The sequence below is a fragment of the Anabrus simplex genome, chromosome 1 (assembly GCF_040414725.1).
Source record: "Anabrus simplex isolate iqAnaSimp1 chromosome 1, ASM4041472v1, whole genome shotgun sequence".
NCBI classification, from domain to species: Eukaryota; Metazoa; Arthropoda; class Insecta; order Orthoptera; family Tettigoniidae; genus Anabrus; species Anabrus simplex.
In genome coordinates, this window is record NC_090265.1 from 55,090,694 (window position 1) to 55,112,652 (window position 21,959).

Consider the following 21,959-nt stretch of genomic DNA (forward strand, 5'->3'; position numbering starts at 1 on the left):
AATATTACAATGAAGCAAATTGAAAATAGAGAAAAAAAAAGGATTCTCAAGAACAAACAAATAAGATTGTCATTAAAAACTGTACAACACAAACAATGTCATATCTGATGAAGAAAGGGCAGCCAGGTCAGCCAGAATGAAGAGGTTTTGGGAAAGGAAGATGATGATGCAAGCTAAATCTTCAGTTAATTCTTTGTTAACATAAATGTATTTGGGTTTGATTTAAGTGCTCCAATGTGGGCATAAACTAGGTAAATAATAAATAAATAATATTTGCCTACATTATTATGTACCGGGCGAGTTGGCCGTGCGCGTAGAGGCGCGCGGCTGTGAGCTTGCATCCGGGAGATAGTAGGTTCGAATCCCACTATCGGCAGCCCTGAAAATGGTTTTCCGTGGTTTCCCATTTTACACCAGGCAAATGCTTGGGCTGTACCTTAATTAAGGCCACGGCCGCTTCCTTCCAACTCCTTGTCCTTTCCTATCTCATCGTCGCCATAAGACCTATCTGTGTCGGTGCGACGTAAAGCCCCTAGCAAATAAAACCCTTATGTCACCAAGCTCTGTTGACATGCTCATTGCCCACCATCATAGATGCCCACAATCCACTGCATGTTATAATCTCAGCCTGTTTCCTCAGACAGACTGACTGACTGGTTTGTTTGTTTAGCAAGATACCATAACTGCAGTAATTGCAATCCTCAAACCAGGGAAAGATACAAAAGCCCAAAAAGCTACAGGCCCATTTCATGGCTGGGTCATCTGTACAGGATTCTAGAACATATGATGCTCAGCAGACTTACAGTGGCCATTGAACTATTTCTCACAAACTGTTCTTCAAACAGAGAAGAGTTTCACATCACAGGTCCTACATCTGACAGTTTATTGAAGATGGTTATGAGAGCCAGAAAGTTGTAACAACAGCCACCCAATAGTGACCACAAAAAATAATAACAAAAATGATGACTTCCCTTTTATGGTTTTCAGAGGTGCTGAAATTTTATTCTTCAGGAATTCTTTTACTTACTAATAAATCTACTAACATGAGTCTGGAATTTGTGAGCACTTTCAAATATATCATCATCATCATCATCATCATCATCATCATCAAGTTTCCACTCCAGTTTCCCAGGTGTGGTTTACGAGCACGCTCTATTTTAGTCTGTTCATGTACCACTGCTCCTTCAAGACTTCATCCCAGTTTATTCCTTTGGATGTGATAAATTTCTTCACTTGGTCCAGCCATCTCCTCCTAGGTCTCTTTCCAGTAATCTCAGTATGCAACCATTGTTTTGCAATTCTTCTTTCTGCCATACGTTTGACCTGACCAAACCATCGCAAACATGCCCTAGTTATGGTATCGTTCAAGGACTGATTTATCCCAGCTTGTTCTCTAATCTTCTCATTTCTTACTTTCTTTTTCCTGGTCTTTTGAAGCATGGTTCTTAGAAACTTCATTTCTGAAGCCTGAAGTCTGCTGTCATCTTTTTTTGTAGTTGTGCAGGTTTCCAAACCATAAGTCAGTATAGGGACAAAGTATGTTTGAAGCAGAGTTTGTTTTGATCTTAGTGGCACTTGTTTATTCCAGAACAGATATCGAACTTGCTGATAGAATTGACTGGATTTCTGAATACGGTTATTTAATTCAAGCTCTATTCTGTTGTCTCTTGATATTATGCATCCAAGGTACCGATACTGGTTTACTGTTTCCAATTGTACACCCTCCAGCATTATATTATCTTTACTTCTCTGTCTATTAACAGACATTGCAGCAGTTTTGTAGCACTTGCTTTCAGTCCATATTTTTTCAGATGATCATTCCAGATGTTCATCCTTTCCTGGAATTCCATCTTGCTATTTCCCTAGATAACTATATCATCTGCAAAATCAAATGCTTTAAGATCCATGTTGGTGTTCTGCTTTACTTCTTTTATGATTGCATCCATGATGGTGATGAATAGTAATGGTGAAAGGGCACTGCCTTGTTGCACTCCTCTAGATGTCTGGAACCAATACATTCTTCTTTATAAGACATTCCCATATAGTTGTTCTAGGGACACTATCAAATGCTTTTTTGATGTCTAGAAACACAAATGTCAAGTTGCGATCTTTGTCCCAGTGCTTTTCTGATTATCATTTTCAGTGTGAATATGAGGTCTATAGTTCTACATACATACATACATACATACATACATACATACATACATACATATCCCATGTCGTTCCATCTTAAGCAATGGGTCGGCGAACAAGGTTTCTCCACCACCTGCGGTCTCTGAACTCCTCTCCTTCTTCGATGCTTTCCTAAATCCATATTGTTGTTCTTGCAGTTGGGGTTCAATAATTTTCCTTAATCTTCTCAAATATTTTTAAAAAATGGGACAGTAAGGTAAACCCTCTATAGTTGCTGCACTTTTTTTTGACTTCCATTCTTGAACAGGGGAACTATAACTCCCTTTTTCCAGTCATCTGGTATTGTTTTATCCTTCCATACTGCCCTTATCACCCTGTATATCCATTGAATTCCTTGTGGGCCAGCAGCTTTAATCATGTCTGCACTTAGTTCATGAAAGCCAGTAGCTCGTTCATTGTGCATAATTTTAAGTGCTGATTCTACTTCACTTCAAGTTGGTGGCATTTCTTCAGATATATTATCACTGCAGCTTGACTGAATCTGTGCATTAGGACTGGAGTCCTTTATAACATTTAATAAATTCTCAAAGTACAATTTCATAATTTCTCTTATTTCTGTGTTTTTCCTAGTGATACTTCCATCTGGTTTCTGTAAAGCTGTTATTTGCTCATAATTACTCCTGGTATTTCTAATAACACTGTACAGCAGTTTGGAATTTGCCTTACTGTTTTCTTCCAATTTATTTGTAAAATCAATCCAAGACTTTTGTTTTTCTTCTGCTACTATTTGTTTCACTCAGTCTACAGTCTCTGTATGTCTGTTGTAATTCACTCATTTCTAATTCATCTTTTTCATTTCCTTTCTGAATTTCTTCATCTCGAGCCTTTCATGCTTCATTTTTCTTCTGAACCACACTTCCTCTGTTTAAATTTCTAATTCTTTCAAACCTGTTAGCAACAAAGTACAATTCTAGTGATATTCTAGGGAATTGAAGAAGCCTAATTTCCATTCAGGACTCCTTGAAAATGAAGAGGTAGAATATTCATGAATGACTGGCTACCACTGATAGTATTAGGAACAAAGAAAATCTGGGGAATACCAGGAGAGAGTTAAGGTTGGTGCCAAAAAGAATGTAGGAAAAACTGTAAATTTAAAAAAATGTAATATACTATCTACAAAAGGGTACGTTGGTATTGTGCCCTTTTCAAGGCATGAGTGGCGGTGGTCCTCTTGATAGACTGTTGCTCCGGCTGCTGCTGAAAAATAAAAAGTACTCACCGCTCACGTAGACTCTCTTCTCAGGTGTAGAACGTCCCTAGGTTTTCCTCATAGTCGTAGGGCCAAAATAATGGGATGAGGAGATGTAATAACGATGACCTACAAATAAAGTTACCCAAGACTGAATCGAATTTAAATGAAAGTAAAATTTATTAACAAAAATTGCAACAAAAAAAAAAAGCAGGATTACATGAAAATGAAGTAAAACAAACTGAATTAAAATGTAAATAGCTAAAATAAAATAAAAACTGAATATTCTTCCTACAAATATGCCACAATTAAGTTGAATGTAGGTAAAATAAATAAATAATAATAATAATAATAATAATAATAATAATAATAATAATAATAATAATAATAATGTAATAATGCTATTGGCTTTACATCCCACTAACTACTCTTTTGGTTTTCGGAGATGCCGAGGTGCCAGAATTTTGTCCCGCAGGAGTTCTTTTACGTGCCCGTAAATCTACCAACATGAGGCTGACATATTTGAGCACCTTCAAATACCACTGGACTGAGCCAGGATCGAACCTGCCATATTGGGGTCAGAAGGCCTCAACCGTCTGAGCCACTCAGCCCGGCGTAAAATAAATAAACGCCATGAATAAACAAAATATACGTTAATAGACGCTGTAAGTGCTTAGTCGACGTATTACATTCTTTACCCGATACCTCCATTTTTACTCGTCGTTGGGCAGCCTAGTTAGACGAATTGGAGTCGCTCAGCGGATACCTCAGGGTTTTCTTATGGCAAGTAAGACATGTAATCTTACTGTAGAATTCGCTTTACGTGAGTTCAAGAGAATCCCAACTCACGGGTGACACCTACCGACACTCACGACATAATAATAATAATAATCGTCGACAACCTTTATCAGAATATTGACTTCGAGAGAACTTACCATGGTTAAATCAAACACTCAATTACTCAGTACCTCTCTAGCTATGAACTAACCTACGAACAAGACAGTAACTAAAGAATTCATGACACAAGCAATTATAGAAAAATAACCAGATATTTATTAATAAAATATTAAATTATTAAATTACCATATTATGCGACGCATTATTTAAAATTGACTGAAAATAAGTATGGAGAATGAGTCAGCGCTGGCTTATAAAAATAAACGAAAATAACATCTAGTATTTAAATTATGAAGAGGATCAGTTCCTTTGTGAAGTAGAAGTTAAATATTTACACATTTACAATAGATCACCGGACACATCTGAGGTCCACCTTGCAATTGGAACGTAAGTATAACATCAACACAATTAACTTGTTACGATAGTTCACTTTCTTTAGTCTGATTAAACCAGTCTCACTTGGACACAATATCCAGCCGAAATGCATCTCGAATACACTAATAAGTTAAGTGTGACTAAATTTGAATACATATAAATAAACCTGAATAAATCAAAGGAAATCGAAAATAGATCTGAGTAAATCAAGATAATTTTGAGTAAAATCCGAAGTCATGATTTTGTTGCAACGATCTCGTATGTGGATAACTACGTACGAACTAAGGCATTCTTTCCTAGTGCCTGGTAAATACGGCTCCTACTCTAGCTTTTCCCTAGCTGAAGTTCGTTAAAGAAATGTACGTTCAAACGGAGAATATTAATCGATCTAGCTATCTAAATAATTTTCAACATAATCTTTGGCTGTCATACACATGTCCTTTTAGGTTCAATGTCCCTTTCTTTAGTTATATTCCAATAACATTCAACTACAATGCAAGCTACTTTTCTCTCTCGCAATTAGTATGGAAGCGCTATGCCGTGAGGTTTAGAAACATAATCTCATATACATCGGTGTCGTAATGCATCTGGTTAACTACAGCTATTCAAAGTATCGTAGTATTCTGATGTTCATTATAAATCGTCTACACTGACATACGATTACGTCACGAGCATACATCTATAATATTAAACCCAGTTCGTACCTTGGCTTGTGTCGCTCCAGCGGTGAGGGCAATCTTACGTAATCGAATCATAAAATAAACTTGTAGTGTGGCATATCTTAACTTGCAGGTACACGTTGGCCCTGCATCGCGTGAAACATCTCATATCACTATATATAACTCGAATCTTTCATCCAATTACCATAATCATATCCTTATTACAACATCCATCTAACATTAACACTGTAGCCTCCATAATAATTTATCGCGTTCCCAAATTCTCGACTACGTCAAAGTACCACACTGATTCTTAATAACATTTACAAGTCGCTGCTTCTCATAATCTAAGACTGAGTTCAATGCCTTTTCTATGAACTAAACAATGCGTAATTCCATTTGTTTATTTCTACACCGCGCACAACCACTCGTGACGTCAACTTTAAACATTACTTCTATGAAATCTGTATAATCTCCCAGTATGTCATTAAAATCAGCTGTTTCACATTTCTCTTTCAAACCTCACGCTTCATACAAGTATTCTGGTCGATATTGCATAAACTATTGCTATATTACTAAATCATATAACTACGAACTTAAATATCTGACACTTCGCTGGTAACTTTCACTTGCATTGCCATATTTATCGGTCTACAATTAGCCCATCGGCACATACCTAAGGTACATGTGAAGGCAAACCAAAAATTATGCGATAAAATATTGTGAATGACTTAGCTCGCTCATGGTTGTCCCTGGTCCAGCTGTTCCGTTCCCAAATGGATGTAGTTGGGTCTTCGGTTCGGTCACGGGTTGAACATATGGTACATCATCCGCTCCTTCGTTCTGGAAGTACTATCTGGATTCCCGTTGCCTTCCCTCGTCATGGCTCGGTCGGATGGTTGCCCGTCGCCTTCCTCGTCATTGCCTGGTCGTATGGTAAGATGAATTGTTCCCAGGTTGGTCCGTCATGTGTATTTAGCACATCATCTTCATCATCTTCTCGTCAGTCTCAAAGTTGAAGATTATATTGCAGTATACAGCCATTTTACTATTCTTCTCTGACGTCTCTAATCCTTAATTTTATTTCTTTTTATTTTTCTTCGTAGCTCTCAGACGTATCCGCAATTTCGTAAGATAATGAATTCAGTACGTCTATTTTCTGTCTGAACTGCTTTTGAATCTTGATGAAAACTTATTCTTTATTCTTATTCAACCATTGGAAAATACTTCTTTTCTTATGCGTGATCCTTTTCTTCTCCTAAAAGAATTATTCCGCTGACAGTAATTGCGTCCGCTCTCGACGTCGTGAAAATTCAAGATGAAGATTTTTAATAATCAAGTTTTTTCTATTTTTTTGAAAACAATACTGTAGACCGTCCACTGTCTGTTTTACCCGAATATTTGACCATTCCATGACATATATGTCCCTCTATATCATCACAACAGGTGACTATTCCTTGCTTGCTATAGATTACATGGCCCATACCTTCAGTCGGCGCCATTTTGTAATCTGTCGCGAACGTGTGAACGGGCACAACGCTTATACAAAAACCTGTGGTCTTCCAAGCTAGACTCAACACTCTTAAACTTCAGTCTCAGATTTAAAAAGTGAAGATTATAAATAAAATGAAATTGAATAATTAATTACTTAACTAATTAAAATAGTCTGAGACAACTCACAAGTTTGCGTATCTATCTACACTTGAATTACTAACCTTAAAAGTTACCAAAACTGTTAACAAAATAAGCTTTAAATAAATAAAAAAACCATGAACACACTTTCAGTTGGATATTATTACACTTTTAATTTTATAACATTGCCACATAAATACCTCCAGTGGCTGAAAGAAAGTCATTGGATTAAAATTAAATGTAAGAAATTACATATTCTGCAATACTATAACTTAAATTTAATTACTGTGATAGCTCTGGACAAAAACATTACAAAAATAATAGGCTAAATGCCTCAGTATTTACATGAGCCAAATGAACTCCCCTTTTAACATAGTTCCATTTGCTGCTTGTTACCTTAACCTAAACAAACCAATTGTGATACATTTCATTATAGCGGCACATTCCACCTTGTTAGATTAACTTGCTACATTAATTTCATAACGGTCAACCAAAGATCGGTTCATTTGCAGACTTTAACGTTTATTTCCCTAAATTTGTAGTGGTACGTTATGATTTTGTGGTGCCTTCATGTAAGTGTAAAGAACTTGCTGTAATTATTGACTGTAAATACCAGGTGGTCCTACTAACCTAACACTTGAAATTTATATTTACAAGATGTACACAGCACTGTCCACATAGTGCCCAAAACAAAAGAAAAAGTCAAAACACTAATAAATCTAAGCTACGCCTACAATGAATTTTGTATAAATAATCTGACATCCGCGTACCTTCAATGTAACTAGCTTAAATCACGGTAAATCAAACATTTAAAAAGAAAAAAATAGGGAAATCAAATAATATCTAATGAACATAATCCTCGGCCTACATCAAAAATTAGGTACACGATTAATCAAATCCATACTGATGTACCTTATCAGCAGCTTTAAAGACGCTGAGGTGCTATTGGTGGCAATCACATAACATAAGACATTTATCCAAGACTGATACACCAAAACTCTCAACTGGAAATACACTTCCACAATAATCACAACATAAGTCCCAAAATTCATTGCTAGCCCGCTCGGATTTATGTTTCAACTCGGCGCCATGTTTGGAACATCTCAGAGTATCTAATCATCCCTGGTAATATTTGCGTAATTAACATTTCCGTCCATAATTATCATATGTATTTTACCGTAGACTTAAACTCACATCTCTTGGGCTGATTTTTATAATTTCCCATTATCTCATTTTTATCAGCGCAGCATCGCTCTATTACACATGAGCTAAATGATCTCACAAATTCATCCTGTCGTTCTCATAAGCACAATACGACATTCACTGAATGTGCACGACATGGTCTTCAAGACTCTATTCTTTCACCTCATAATTGTTACTATCAGGGATGTTATTTCATACTTGTTTTCACATTTCCATATTTCATTCACATTCCACAAATCGCCATACATTTCAACATATCAAACCCGAGCTGGTCAGCAACGATTCCTCACTAAAATCTGAACTTAGAACCCATGATTGCCTGCCAGTATTTTACTATCCAATTTTAACTATGCACCAAAAGAAATCGCGCATTCAAATCAGTCATCAGCACAACAAGAAATCCGTAAACTCAAATCGTGTGACTGATATTACACTTAGACCTAAATATTCATATAATTCAATACATCAATGAATACATTAATAGCTTGCTGAATTACACCACCTCAGCTGAATTTAAACGACATGACAACCTCATTATTATTATTATTATTATTATTATTATTATTATTATTATTATTATTATTATTATTATTATTATTATTATTGCCTACAAAGTGCCTGCAATAAACCTGGACTGTAAATTAATTCTAAGGTCAAGTAAATATCTGATTAATCACAAACATAGACTTACATCAACGACGACTCAAACATGATTTGATTATTACTTCATTCATACATATCATTTTTGCCCTTATGGACAGTGTTTGAACTCGAATATCTCATGATGACAAAATTTTCACTTCTTTCTCTTCTTCCTCTTCTCTTCCCAAAATCTCTTCATCCTTTGGCTGTGCTCCTGTTTTCTTTGTTCTGTCCACAATGTTCCTGTCTTCTTCTTCTTCTGATATACTATAAATTTTGTATTCCTAATTTTGTTTCTGAGTTCTTTTCTGTCTCCTATCATTTGCCTGTTGATCCCCACCTGCCTTAAGTCTTCCTCTATTTCATGATACCAATTTGTTTTCTTGCTTGAACTGTTTACCACATCAAAGATTTTCTTTGTAAGTCTGTTGCTGTCCATTCTCTGTATGTGCCCATAAAAAGTTAGTCTGCATTTCCTGATCATGTCTGTGAGTCTGTCAGTGTGCTGGTACAGCTCTTCAGTAGGTCGTTTCATCCATATGCCATCTTTGTGTATTGGTCCAAATATTTTTCTGAGAATTTTATGTTCTATTTTTCTGTCTCTATGATGCCTGATGCTCCAATTGTGGTCGTTTCTGATGCATACAATGTTTCTGGTAATACGACTACTTTGTCGTGTCTAAGTTATAAGTTATAATGTGACCATGTGAGTGTGTCTGCTTTCTGGAGTTTTTCCGTTCGTTCTATATTAGACGCCTTGTTTGATCCTCCTATTTGTATGTATTCCCCTAAATATTTAAATTTTGCTACTCTTTTTTACGAATCCATATACAGTAAGCATGGTGTGCATGTTGTTCCATGTACTGGGTCTTCTCGTAAGATATCTGTAGACCTGTTTTGGCAGCTATTTCATGCAAGTGTTCCAGTGCTTCCTTCGCCTCCTGTGTATTATTGCTAAGTATGGCTATGTCCTCTGCAAATCCCAGACATGTTATGTTTGTTTTTGTTTGACGTGTTCTTCCCAGCTGTATTCCTTTAACTTGTTCCTCCCACTGCTTGATAATTTTGTCCAACACCATGTTGAACAAGATTGGTGAGAGCCCGTCTCCTTGTCGGACACCTGTGTGTATCTGGAAGGGTTCCAAAATTTCTCCCATGAACTTGATCTTGGAGGTGGTGTCTGTAAGTGTCTGTTGGATAAGTGCTCTGGTTTTTCTGTCAATGCCATATTCTTCCAGTATGTCAAAGAGTGTCTGTCTATCTATGGAGTCGTATGCTTTTTTAAAGTCCACAAAGGTAACTACAGTGTTTCTTGTTTGTCTGACTTTCAAAAGTGTTCTCAAGTTCCAGATACGTTCGATGCATGATCTCCCTTTTCTGAAGCCTGCCTGGTATTCACCTATTTGAGGATCTGCTTGTGGCTCTAGCCTGTTTAATAGCACCTTAGAGAAAATTTTGTACGCAACTGGTACTAGCGAAATACCTCTGTAATTATTTGGATCTGACTTATCACCCTTTTTATGTAATGGATGGATTATTGCACATTTCCATTCCTCTGGCACTTTCTCTGTGATCCAAATATCTGTGATAATCTTATGGATTTTTTTGGTGATGTTTTCATCTTGGAGCTTCCAGATCTCTGCGATAATACCATCCTCTCCTGCTGCTCTGTTATTTTTCATTTGTTTGATGATTTCCTCTATCTCTTCTATTGTTGGTGGATTAGAATCGGGGTTGGATGTAGTTTTTTGGAATGTTAGTTTTTCTGTGGGTTTCTTGCAATTAAGTTTATCAAAGTAATGCTTGAGAATTTTATAGTTTTCTTTCGTGTTTGTTTCCAGGGATCCATCTGTTCTTCGGAAGCAGAGGCTAGGAGGTTGATAGCCTTTAATATTTTCTTTGAAAGTTCTGTAAAAATTTCTTGTGTTATTTCTCTTGAAATCTTCCTCAATTTCTTTTAGCCTGTTATTGTCGTATGCTCATTTTTCTCTTCTGATTTCCTTCGATGATTGTTTCTGAACTGAGTGAAATTCCTTCCATGTTTCTGATGTTCTGTTACTGCTGAACTTCTCCCATGCTTGTTTTCTCCTCTCAATGGCTTGATCACAACTTACATTCCACCATCTATGTTTTCATTTTCTAGAAGGTTGTCCCCAGCGCATTGCCTTCTGCACTGTCTTCACAAGATCTGTCCAAGTGTCTGTTGAATGCCTATGAATTTCTTCAACGATTTTTCCCTGTTTATCTTCAAGTAATCCGGATCAGGTTCGAATATTTTGTTTTGCGCCGTCTTTTTCTGTCTTGGGATTGGCCTAATCTTAACTTGTAGCAAATTATGATCAGACTCAAAGAATCCTTTACGCATGCTGACATTTAAAATTTCCCGCATATTTTTCTTGGAAATGGCCACGTGATCAATTTTGAATTCTCCCCACACTGTGTTAGGTGCTTTCCATGTTGTAAGTTTTCGTCTTGGCTCTTGAAATTGCGTTGACATAATTTTGAGGTTAAAATTTTGACAATATTTTATGAGGTGTTCCCCATTTTTGTTTGTGTGAATGTGTGCCGAGTACGGGCCTGTTATTTGTCTGTATTTTCCCTCCTTACCTAATTGCACATTGAAGTCACCCATTAAAATTTTCACATGTCTTTCTGGTACATTGTTGGTTACTTCTTCTGTGTCTTCCCAGAAGTCTTCAATTTCTTGTGGGTTCTTTCTATTATGGTCATTTGTAGGTGCATGTGCATTGATAATTGTGTATGCTTTATTACCTGATTTGAAGGAGAGTGTGGAGATACATTCTGATATGGAATTGAAGTCCATGATGTTACCCACGACTGATTTGTGTACTGCAAATCCCGTACCAAACAATAATGATATGCCTCTTCTGACAGCAGGTTTGCCTTTGTAAATCCTGTAATTTTCTGTGTCGAAATGGTTTTCATCTATAAAGTGCGCCTCTTGAATGGCAAGAATTTTGATGTGAAATTTTTCTAGCATCTCTGTAAGTTGTTTTAGTTTTCCAAGTTTGAAGAGTGTTTGCATTGAGAGTGCCAATGTAGTGTTTGTGAAGAGATTTTGAGAAGCTCCGACTCTTCTCCTCATGATGTTCCTGGTTCCCCAGAATCCGATGACCAGGAAAGTCCAGTTCGTTGACTGGGGCCTGGGGTATCGGATTTCTTTCCTTTTGTTCCATCATGATTACTTCAAGTTGAAGTTGGTTGTGGTGAGCTTTAATAAAGATCACGGTAATTACAGACTTGATTGTTGAGATCAAGCCATATTTCACTGCTGCACCAACTAGGTGAACAGACGCAGATCACTAGTCGCTGGATACCAGAACAGACACTAGTAGATTTCTTGATGTTGTGTGTTTGGTCCGCAAGAGCTATTTTATTTTGTTCAAGTCTGCCGACAAGCCGGTGAGGACCCCCCATTTGCCACCTGGGATGCGCCACGTCGGAGTATCACCTCTCCGCCTGCTACGACACTGTAGTAGGTTCGTGGTTGATTGTTACTTCAATTATTATTATTATTATTATTATTATTATTATTATTATTATTATTATTATTGATCCTGGGTCATTCGCATTCCGATCAGTCAATCCGAATGCTCCTGCCTCGATCACGAATTATGCAACGAAACTAATTTAAACGCAACTCTACTCCATATCAGGTACGCAAATTTACATATTAAAAACTATAGAACGTGATTTTAATTACATTACATATAAACACAACATGCTCTTTTACCTTGTGTTGAACGTGGGCTGCATCCTCTTAGTCCCCGCTTTGGATTTGAATTAATCCATCTTGGACATGGTGATAAAATTGCACAGCACTTCACACGCACTGATTGGATCCATTTTTACTTATATAGCACTCACACGTAGGTTAAATCACATGCATTCTTCAAGCTTAAATTAAGACAAATAACATAAACAAAATTGACACACACAGAGTTTAGTTTCCGTTTGTACTACAGGAACAGAAATGCTCTCCTTGACGTGTACCTTCCACGCTACCTGCAATTAGCCCGACCCTCGCTTGTTTGCATTGGGGATTAAAATGTCATTCACCTGCTACCAGAATAGAAAAGATACGTCCAGGCCTGCCTCTCTCCCGTTACTTTCTGTGGCTGACAAGTGTCTTCGCTCTTGAATATGTACACCTAGTCCACCGATTACATTGTCCCAGCTAACATTGTCTTTAATGTAACGTCGATCATCTTCGAGTAGATTACTGATCACAGAAACTCCTGCTTAACTTTGTCGTTCTGAGTTTTGTGAATTTCCTGAGCAACTCCTACTATGAAATTTACATGTAAGCTTGTAATTTGCTGCAAATATACATGTTCTGGCCGCTATCACCCTGGGAAAAGTATAGTTCGTCTGAGTACGCGGTGAAATTAACACTTTAACGTCTATTTGTGAGAAATAATAGATAAAATTCTGCAATATTGCGACCATTCTGAGTGTCCCATCAGTTCATATTCTACACTAGCTCGTAATATCTTAATGGTTCTTCAAGATCCATCTTGTAATTTAACTCACCGACATATGCGACTTGACTGCAGATACAACGCCGGGTTTAGATACGCTTGTAAACTTCACTTTCTGCTGCTGGTCTGAAACTTGACAGGAGACTTGAAGTTGGAACCAAGACTGGATGTTTGGTAAGACTCTACCGTTGGTTTTGTAAATTTTGGAAACCACGCCTCCGAGGTGGTCCTAGGGAGGGGTATGGTGCCGTGATATCACACCCTGGCGTTAATTTTCCAAGTGTCTGTAGGTTAATTATTCACTGAATAAACTCTGATGACTTCAAAAATCAGTGTGGTTGAAATGTTGCACTAGATTATAAGAAATGATCGTTCATTTTTCCACAGATTGGTAAGCATCACTGGGATTATTTTACTGATAAATATGGCAGTTTCCCACCATGACACTCAGTCTTGTGGGTGAACCCATTCTTCAGAAACTTTCAACGTAAATGCAGATAACTTGTTACTTCTAAAATAATTTATCACATAACCACACAAACAATTCCTTCAATTTTAGTCGAAGACTGGAGTACAGTACATTTCCATTAACTCTCTTCTCCAAATCACGAAAGACTAAATAATATTTTTGCTCAAACAGGGCGGTTTAATTTTGTAATTTTCTGATTGGCCAAAAACTGCCTCCACCTGTATTGACGCACATAAACAAGGACTTAACCATTTTCACAGAGGGGTATCAGGTATGACTCTGTCTCAGTCCCTCATTAAGGTGTGGCAAATTCCAATGTCCTCTTCCTCCTGGGGAAAGTTCAGCTGAGAGTTTCACATTGCCGGGACCATAAAACTTTATTGGAGAGTGCTATTAGCGAAAGCCTTCTTCAGACGTGCTTCTAAACAAGTTGAGGGGATTTATCTTCTCTCCGTGGGGGGTCTCTTTGTCGCCACTTGTGAAATATTTGCACTGACTTGCCATTTGCAATGTTCACATGTAGAAATTAATAATTTTAATCAATGCATACATCTGGCCATTCGTCTTATGGGTGCAGTGTGTAACAAGATATCATACACATAATGTGTGTGAAATATGTATAACGATAGGTTTCACCTGTAGAAATATCGAAGTACAGCAGAGTTGGTGTTACATGTTTTTAAAACCAATTAATGTGGACAATACTTGTGATTCTTTCATGTTGTTTCTACTGCTTTCTTTAATTACTTCGTCTTCATAATCTCAAATGATAAAGTCGGAACATAGAGACCCACTGAATCCACTGATGAATGTACATTCACTCATTTCTTGTTTCTTTCAGAGGAAGGTGAAGATGCAGTAGCCTTCACAAAAGATTTGAATGATACGGCCCCAGCACTTGGCGAGATCTGCATGATCTCTGCTCCATCCATTGTTGTAACAGTGGAGGCAGGTGTTAGCAATCAAACCTTACCCATGATCCTCCTAGAACTTGGTTTTCAAGGCTCAGTTAATAATTGGAGTTCACAGCTTCATGTGGAGTGTGGCCTCAATTTGCGAGTGAGCTATTACAACAGCGTCTTAGCTTTATGGGAACCACTTGTTGAACCTGTAGAGACTATAGTTGATGGAAAGACCACACATACACCATGGGAGCTTACGGCTCAGGTATGCTATGAATGATAATATTTTAAACATACTGCATGTTTAAGAGTACAAAAGAAATGACGGATTACTCACAGGACTTAAATTAAATCAGTTAAAATAATTTATCTGCTTTTCCTTTGTCACCAAGGATTATTTCTCCACATTATCATTAAAATTATTGCTTATCTTTTATTCTGTATTGGAATTAGACTAGGTACTAAATTTATATTGTATGGTATTCTTTGTTGGTTTGGCACCCTCATTCATTTGAGGAAGGATAAATAATAATAATAATGATAATAATAATAATAATAATAATAATATGAATTGCCATTGTTAAAATGCACCACGTCAGTTTTTCTGCTTTGAGATAATTGAAAGCAAAGTGGCTTTCTTGCTTAATTTTAAAGATTGTTGCTGTCTTGTGTAAGCATTACTGACCATGTTAATGCTATTCTAGAAAGGTGTGGTGTTTTAACCTTCTTGAAAATGAAAAGAAAAGAAATAAAAATAATTCTTTTGACTTATTTCTATTTAATATTGAATCACAATTTTAATGAGTAGATTTTTTTTTAAATCACAAGTAAACATATTTACAGTTTCCATTGATGCAAGGCCATATACCAATGGGTGTATAACAACATGGAAGGCAGTAAAAATCTGTGACGTCCTATAATACTGAACTTGAAATTCAACTGGCAATTTTACCATTCCTTGTAACATGACCAGGTGGATCTATCTTCATAAAATGAGTATCACTCAAAATGTTTTTGTCAAATACTTAGTGCTTTCTAACAATGTTCAAGTCAGTTTCTCTCCCAGTATTATATGATCCCTATACAGATAGTTGCAGAAAAGCTTGAGTAGAGACAACAAACAAACAAACAAACAAACAAACAGCGCAAACCCATGACTGAACAGCCTACTAGGGCCTTGGTCTGCCAAGTCAGCTGCTGTCCAGCTAAATAACTTGATCATACTGAAGTTTTACTTGGCGAGTTTGGCAACCTCTTCAGCCATATTGCTTGGCTTTCTTGACCTTGTGTGGTGCCTCTTGTATCAATCAATCAATCAATCAATCAATCAATCAATCAGTCACTACTGATCTGCATTTAGGGCAGTTGCCCAGATGGCAGATTCCCTATCTGTTGTTTTCCTAGCATTTTCTTGAATGAGTGCAATGAAATTGGAAATTTATTGAACATCTCCCTTGGTAAGTTATTCCAATCCCTAACTTCCCTTCCTATAAATTAATATTTGCCCCAATTTGTCCTCTTGAATTTCAGACAGTTTCATAGCTGGTCTCACAAGATTGACTGCAGCCCGCCCCAATCTTTAGCCCAGAGTCTAAAACCCTGGGATTTGAACCCAGATAAGCATGCTACCCCTGTACCATAAGCCGCTTGAATAGACACACCATACTTAATTCTTTGATGCAGTCCTGTGTGGAAGTTGGTTATAAAACTATCAGTATCCATGCACTTAGCTGTACTTACAAATCATAGTGAGTTGGAGAAAATGTCTATGAGAAATGCATATTACTAATGGAATAGCCTGTATTAAAAAACAGTATTAATAAACGCTAGCTAGACATAGCAGTGATGGTGGTGTACAAGGAGACGAACTACTCAGTGAAGCAAAGCTGGACATCATCCCAGATTTCAAGTACTTGGGCAGTGTTATCTCTGAAGACAACCTGGCAAACATGAGGTGAGCAAGTGAATCAACAAGATGATAAATTTCTACCATTGTGTAAGGTGGCTGCCAAGTGTTGAACGACTACCTCTGAAAAACAAAGATGATATACCCTACGAGTCTTAATACCGATTCTTGTATACAGGCTTAAAACCCCCTACAGTGACTAATGGGCATATCTCTGAACTCAGGCAGCTGAAATTAAATTCCTATGCACCTTGGTACAAAAGACCACCAGTAAGGACAAGATTAGGAATTATTTACTCATGTCAGAAGCATACTTAATATATATAGTTAAAGTAAAATAATAATTAAAGTATTTACAGAAATGACAAAAATTAACAAACAAAAGAAATTGACCAAATTTACTGTACATCTAGCTGGTGTTTTTCCAAAACTGAGCCACACCTAGGGCATTGTCATCGGCAAGCATTAAATCTTGCTCTGACCATGAAAATGGGCAGAGAGGACATTGGTACATATGGTTCACTGTTTGTTCTTCACCGCAGTCTAACTTGCTGTCCTCTAATGTGAAGCCCCATAACTTAAGTCAGGACTTAGCCCTGCCGACACCAGTTCTTCATTGTAGCCAGCCGGAAGTTGTTCACGCGGCTCCATCCATTCTTGTTGCTTAGATTTCCACAAGGAAAGTCTTGCCTTATCTGGTGGTCATTTCAAGGGCTTTGATGTCTGGAGGAAACTTTTCCTGGATTTAAGCCTAGATTGAGATTGTTGATGGCCAAACAGTGGGTGAGCTTAAACGCTTTCAGCCTTCATTCATTCTTGATCAGCAGTGACTTCTCGACGAATATTTGGAGGTGCAATGCTAGCAAGACAGTTTAGCTTCTTAACAGGGGTAGGTTTTAGGCATCCTGTAATTAACCTGCAAGCTTCATTCAGGGCAGCATCCACAGTCTTGGCATGGGATGATCTTTACCACACAGGGGATGCATATTGTGCAGCAGAATAACACAGAGCCAATGCAGTGGTTCTAAGAACTTGTGGCTTTGCACCCCAGTTTGTAGCTCTCAGCTTCCTCAAGATGTTGTTTCTAGCACTGACTTTGTGTTTGATGTTGGAACAGTGTTTTCTGAAAGTGAGGGAGCAGTCCAGCATTACCCGGAGGTACTTTGGAGTGAAAGAATGTTCCAAGAGGGTTCCATTCCAAGGGACATGTAATTTCCTTGATGCCTCTCTGTTCTTTAGATTAGGAATGAGAAGATTAGAGAAGAAGTAAGAATGGGAAATTGTATGCTCATACCATATTTTGTAATATTTTCATTTACAGCTTCTAGTTGGATTTGCACTTCTGTATTGTTGACTCCGTTGAACACTGTGTCGTCTGCAAACAACATTGTTTTCATATCCCCTCCATATATTGCCTTTGTTTTCTTTAGAATTTCATCCATAATAACCATTATAAACATAAGTGGAGACAATACACTTCCCTATCTTAGCCCAGTTTGGTTTCTAAACCAGTCTGTTCTCCCCACTGGAGTCTGGATGCAGCTGGAACAGTTCTTATACGTTGCTTTCATTAGTTCCCTTAATTGCCTTCCACATCCTTTTCTTTCCAGTATTTCTTACACCTTTTCTCTATTAACACTAGCGTATACCTTCTCTAGATCAAGGAATACCATCACCAGATCTTTTCCGTATTCACACTGTTTTTCCATGAGTGATCTCATGGTAAATATAGGATCTATCATTGACCTGCTCTGTTAAAATCCATAGTGCTCTTCTTCTAAATTTCTTTCTGCCCTTCCTCTCATCCTCCTTTCTATTATTCTCTACAATATTTTTGCTACTTGTGACAACAGTGTAATTCCTCAATAATGGTCACATACCTTCCTGTCACTTTTCTTTAATACTGGTGTTATTACACCTTTTCACCAATCAGGTACTTGCTTTTTCCTCCATATACACCTTAGCAGCCTATGTAACCAATGTAGACCAATAGGTCTTGATGCCTTTATCATTTCCACGTATTTCATTCTCATTTACCACTACACTCCCTTCAGCATCATTTCTTACATTCAGGAGTTTATCAAGGTAATCCTCCCACCTATTCTTTATCTCCTCTGGGTCTGTTATTACATTTCCACTCTTTTCTTTCACTTGTTTTGTGTAGTTTTCCTTTATTTTATTTTTTATCAATCCATACAACATCCATTTTTCTACCATTTACTGTTCATCCTTTCCCAACTCTTGTGTGAATCTCTCCCAACATTTTTTTTTTCATTTCCTCCTTTACCACTCTTTTACACTTACTTTCAATTTCCAGATACTTATCTTACTTCTTTCCTATCTCTATTCCATGCTTTCTTCTTTCAACAACCTCCTTCACCTTTTCATGCCTCCAAGTGTCTCCTTTTCCTTCACTCTCGCTGATCTGCCGCAAATCTTCCCTGCACAGCTTACAAATGTGTTGTTAAATTTGGTCAATTCTTCTTATTCTATTTCTGATATAGTTCTTTTATCTTTTAATTTCCATACTTTTATTTTCCTCTGTCTTATTTCTTTTACTCTCACAATTTTACGTATTTTCAGTTTTGCCACCACTACTCTGTGGTCTCCATCAAATGCCTCACCTGGTAGTGCTGTTACATCCATTAACTGTCCATGATTTATTTTCTCAACCAAAAAATAATCAATAACTGTTTCTGTCCTTCTTTTGCCCCAGCCATTTCTTTGCAGATCTTTCTACTATTCTTCTTTCCAAACCAAGTGTTACCCACAATCATACCTTTTCTCTCACAAAAATCAATCGGCTTATCTCCCTCGCTGTTTCTTTCTCCATATACAAATGGACCAATCACTTCTTTACCAATTCTGTCATTTCCAACCTGGGCATTGAGATCTCCATGACTGTAACGTCCACATCAGCAATTACTTCCTTGAGTGTCTCCAAGAATTCCTCTATTTTCCTCACTGTTTCCAGTTTGGAGTGCATAAACTTGGATGAAATCTTTCACTCCTCCTTCAATTTTCAGTCATACTCTGATTATTCTATCAATAACGTAATCCCTATTCACATTTTCATCCAGGATTTTATTAACAATCACTCCTGGTCCATTCTTTGCCTCACCTCCCCCACTCCAGTATAGGGTGTGCCTTCTACTCATCCTCTTCACTCCTTTTCCCCTGCACTTGACTTCACTCAATCCCATTATTGCAATATTCTCTTTCTCCATAAAATCAATCGACTCTTCTGATTTTCCTGTCAGTGTCATAACATTTATAATTCCCACCTTCATAATATTAATTGCTGGTTGCCCACTTACCTATGTTCCCCCAGCACAAGAACTATGCGTCTTTTATAGGACGGTACGCCATCTTCTAAAAAGGGAAAAATGAAGATGAATATCGAATTCATGGTGTTGGATTTGCAGTGAAAACTAAACTGATAAACATGGATAGGTTAAGTCTTACTGCAATTAATGAAAGACTTGTGACCCTCCACATACCACTCTCTGGAGATAAATACATCACTCTCATCTCTTATCATTTTGGACAGCTCTGAAAATTCTAAGAATCAATTCTATCATCAACTGAATACAATAGTTTCCAAAGTGCCCACCATGGATAAATTATTATTACTAAGGGACTTCAGTGCTAGAACGGGTAGAGATAATTGGCTATAGGGTAATGTCATGGCCAATCAAGGTATAAGAAACTGTAATGCAAATGGATTACTTCTTCTTGGCCTTTGTGCTGAGCATGAACTCATCACCAACACACAATTCCGTTTATCAACCAGATACAAGATTACATGGATGCACCATGTTCAGAACACTGGCACCTCATTGATTGTCATAACTCGACAAGAAACAAGTCCTCATCACAAAAACAGGTAGAAACATCAATGACTGTTGGACGGATCATAGACTTCTTAACAGCAGTCTCAGAATTTTTGTGCGCTAGAAACCACATTCTTGTTTCACAAAGCCTTTAAGGAAGAAATCCAAACTTCAAAATGAGCTTAAGATGAAATGTCAGGCTGATATAAGCCAGATGAAAAACAAATAGTGGCAGCAGAAAGCTAAGGAGCTCCAGAATTTGTCCGATACCAGAGACCTTTGAAATTTCTAGGACAAACTAAAGGAACATTTTGGGCCTTCTCACTCTTCATCATGTGCACTGAAAGCCGTTGACAATAACACCATCCTTACAGACATTCAAGACATATTAAGACGCTGGAAAGAACACTTCAGCCTACTTTTAAATCAAAGCTCAACTGCTGCCGAAGACTTCTTCCAACATGTACCACAACATCCTCTGCAAATGTGGATGGCAGTCCAACCAACCTTCCATGAATTCACCAAAGCCCTCGAAAGTATGAAACCAAGAATATCTCCCAGACCAGATAACATCCCTCTGGAACTTATTCAAAGTGGAGGACTATATTTGAAGCCAGAATTTTCTCCCTAATTCTTGTAATTTAGGAAACACAGAAGGTGCCTGCCAGCATGAAAAATGCCACCATGGTAACCATTTTCAAAAAGGTGATTGAGGTATCTGTGACAATTATCATGGTATTTTCCTACTATCCATAACAGGGATTTTGTTCAACTGTCTTCAGACTGTCTCTGAAATAGTCTTAATGTGGGTTTCGTGCCTCAAGAGGTACTATTGACATGATTGTTTGTGCTAGACAAATCCAAGAGAACTGCAGAGAACTACAAATCCCACTTCTTTTAGTATTTTACGATCTGGAAAAGGCCTTTGATTCTGTTCCTAGAGAAGCTGCGTGGATGATATTACAGTGCTTTGGCTGTCCTGGCCATTTTGTAGGCTTAATCCAGGCTCTTCATGATGGAATGGTAGGACAAGTTAACAGAAGAATTCCCTATCACAAACGGGCTTAAGCAAGGCTGTGTCCTTGCCCCCACCCTTATTGCCCTGTACTTGGCAGCCATCCTTCACGAGACTTCTACTATCAACCACGTAGGTGTAGAAATTACGTTTTGTGATGATGGTGGACTGTTCAATCAAACCAGGCTCTGATCTCAGATATAGACTCATAATACTCACATAATGGAGCTTCATTATGCTGGTGACAATGCAACACCTACTCTTACACCTGAGGAGCTTCAAACATACCTCCAACTGTTTTAAGGAAGCTTATGAACAATTTGGTCAGACCATCAACACCCATAAGACTAAAGTACTTGCACAGCCGGCACCAGATGGTACCGTCCCTGAACTAACTGTCACAATAGCAGGAACACCTCTTGAACAGGTAGACCAATTCACCTACCTTGGTAGTATTCTAACTACTCGCTGCAAGTCAGAAAAGGATGTGGAAAATAGAATACGCTCTGCCCATGCAGCTTACGGGCGCCTCTCCCACAGAG

The 21,959-nt window shown here is 37.7% G+C and overlaps 1 protein-coding gene across 1 annotated transcript in view; it reads left to right on the plus strand.

Moving 5' to 3' along the window:
• The window catches only part of LOC136884060 (intermembrane lipid transfer protein Vps13), an 816,621-nt gene that overhangs the window by 465,031 nt on the left and 329,631 nt on the right, over positions 1–21,959 (plus strand). Inside the window, exon 31 of the mRNA XM_067156088.2 lies at positions 14,603–14,928. Within this exon, the coding sequence (XP_067012189.2) occupies positions 14,603–14,928 (326 nt within the window). The remainder of the gene's footprint in view (positions 1–14,602; positions 14,929–21,959) is intronic.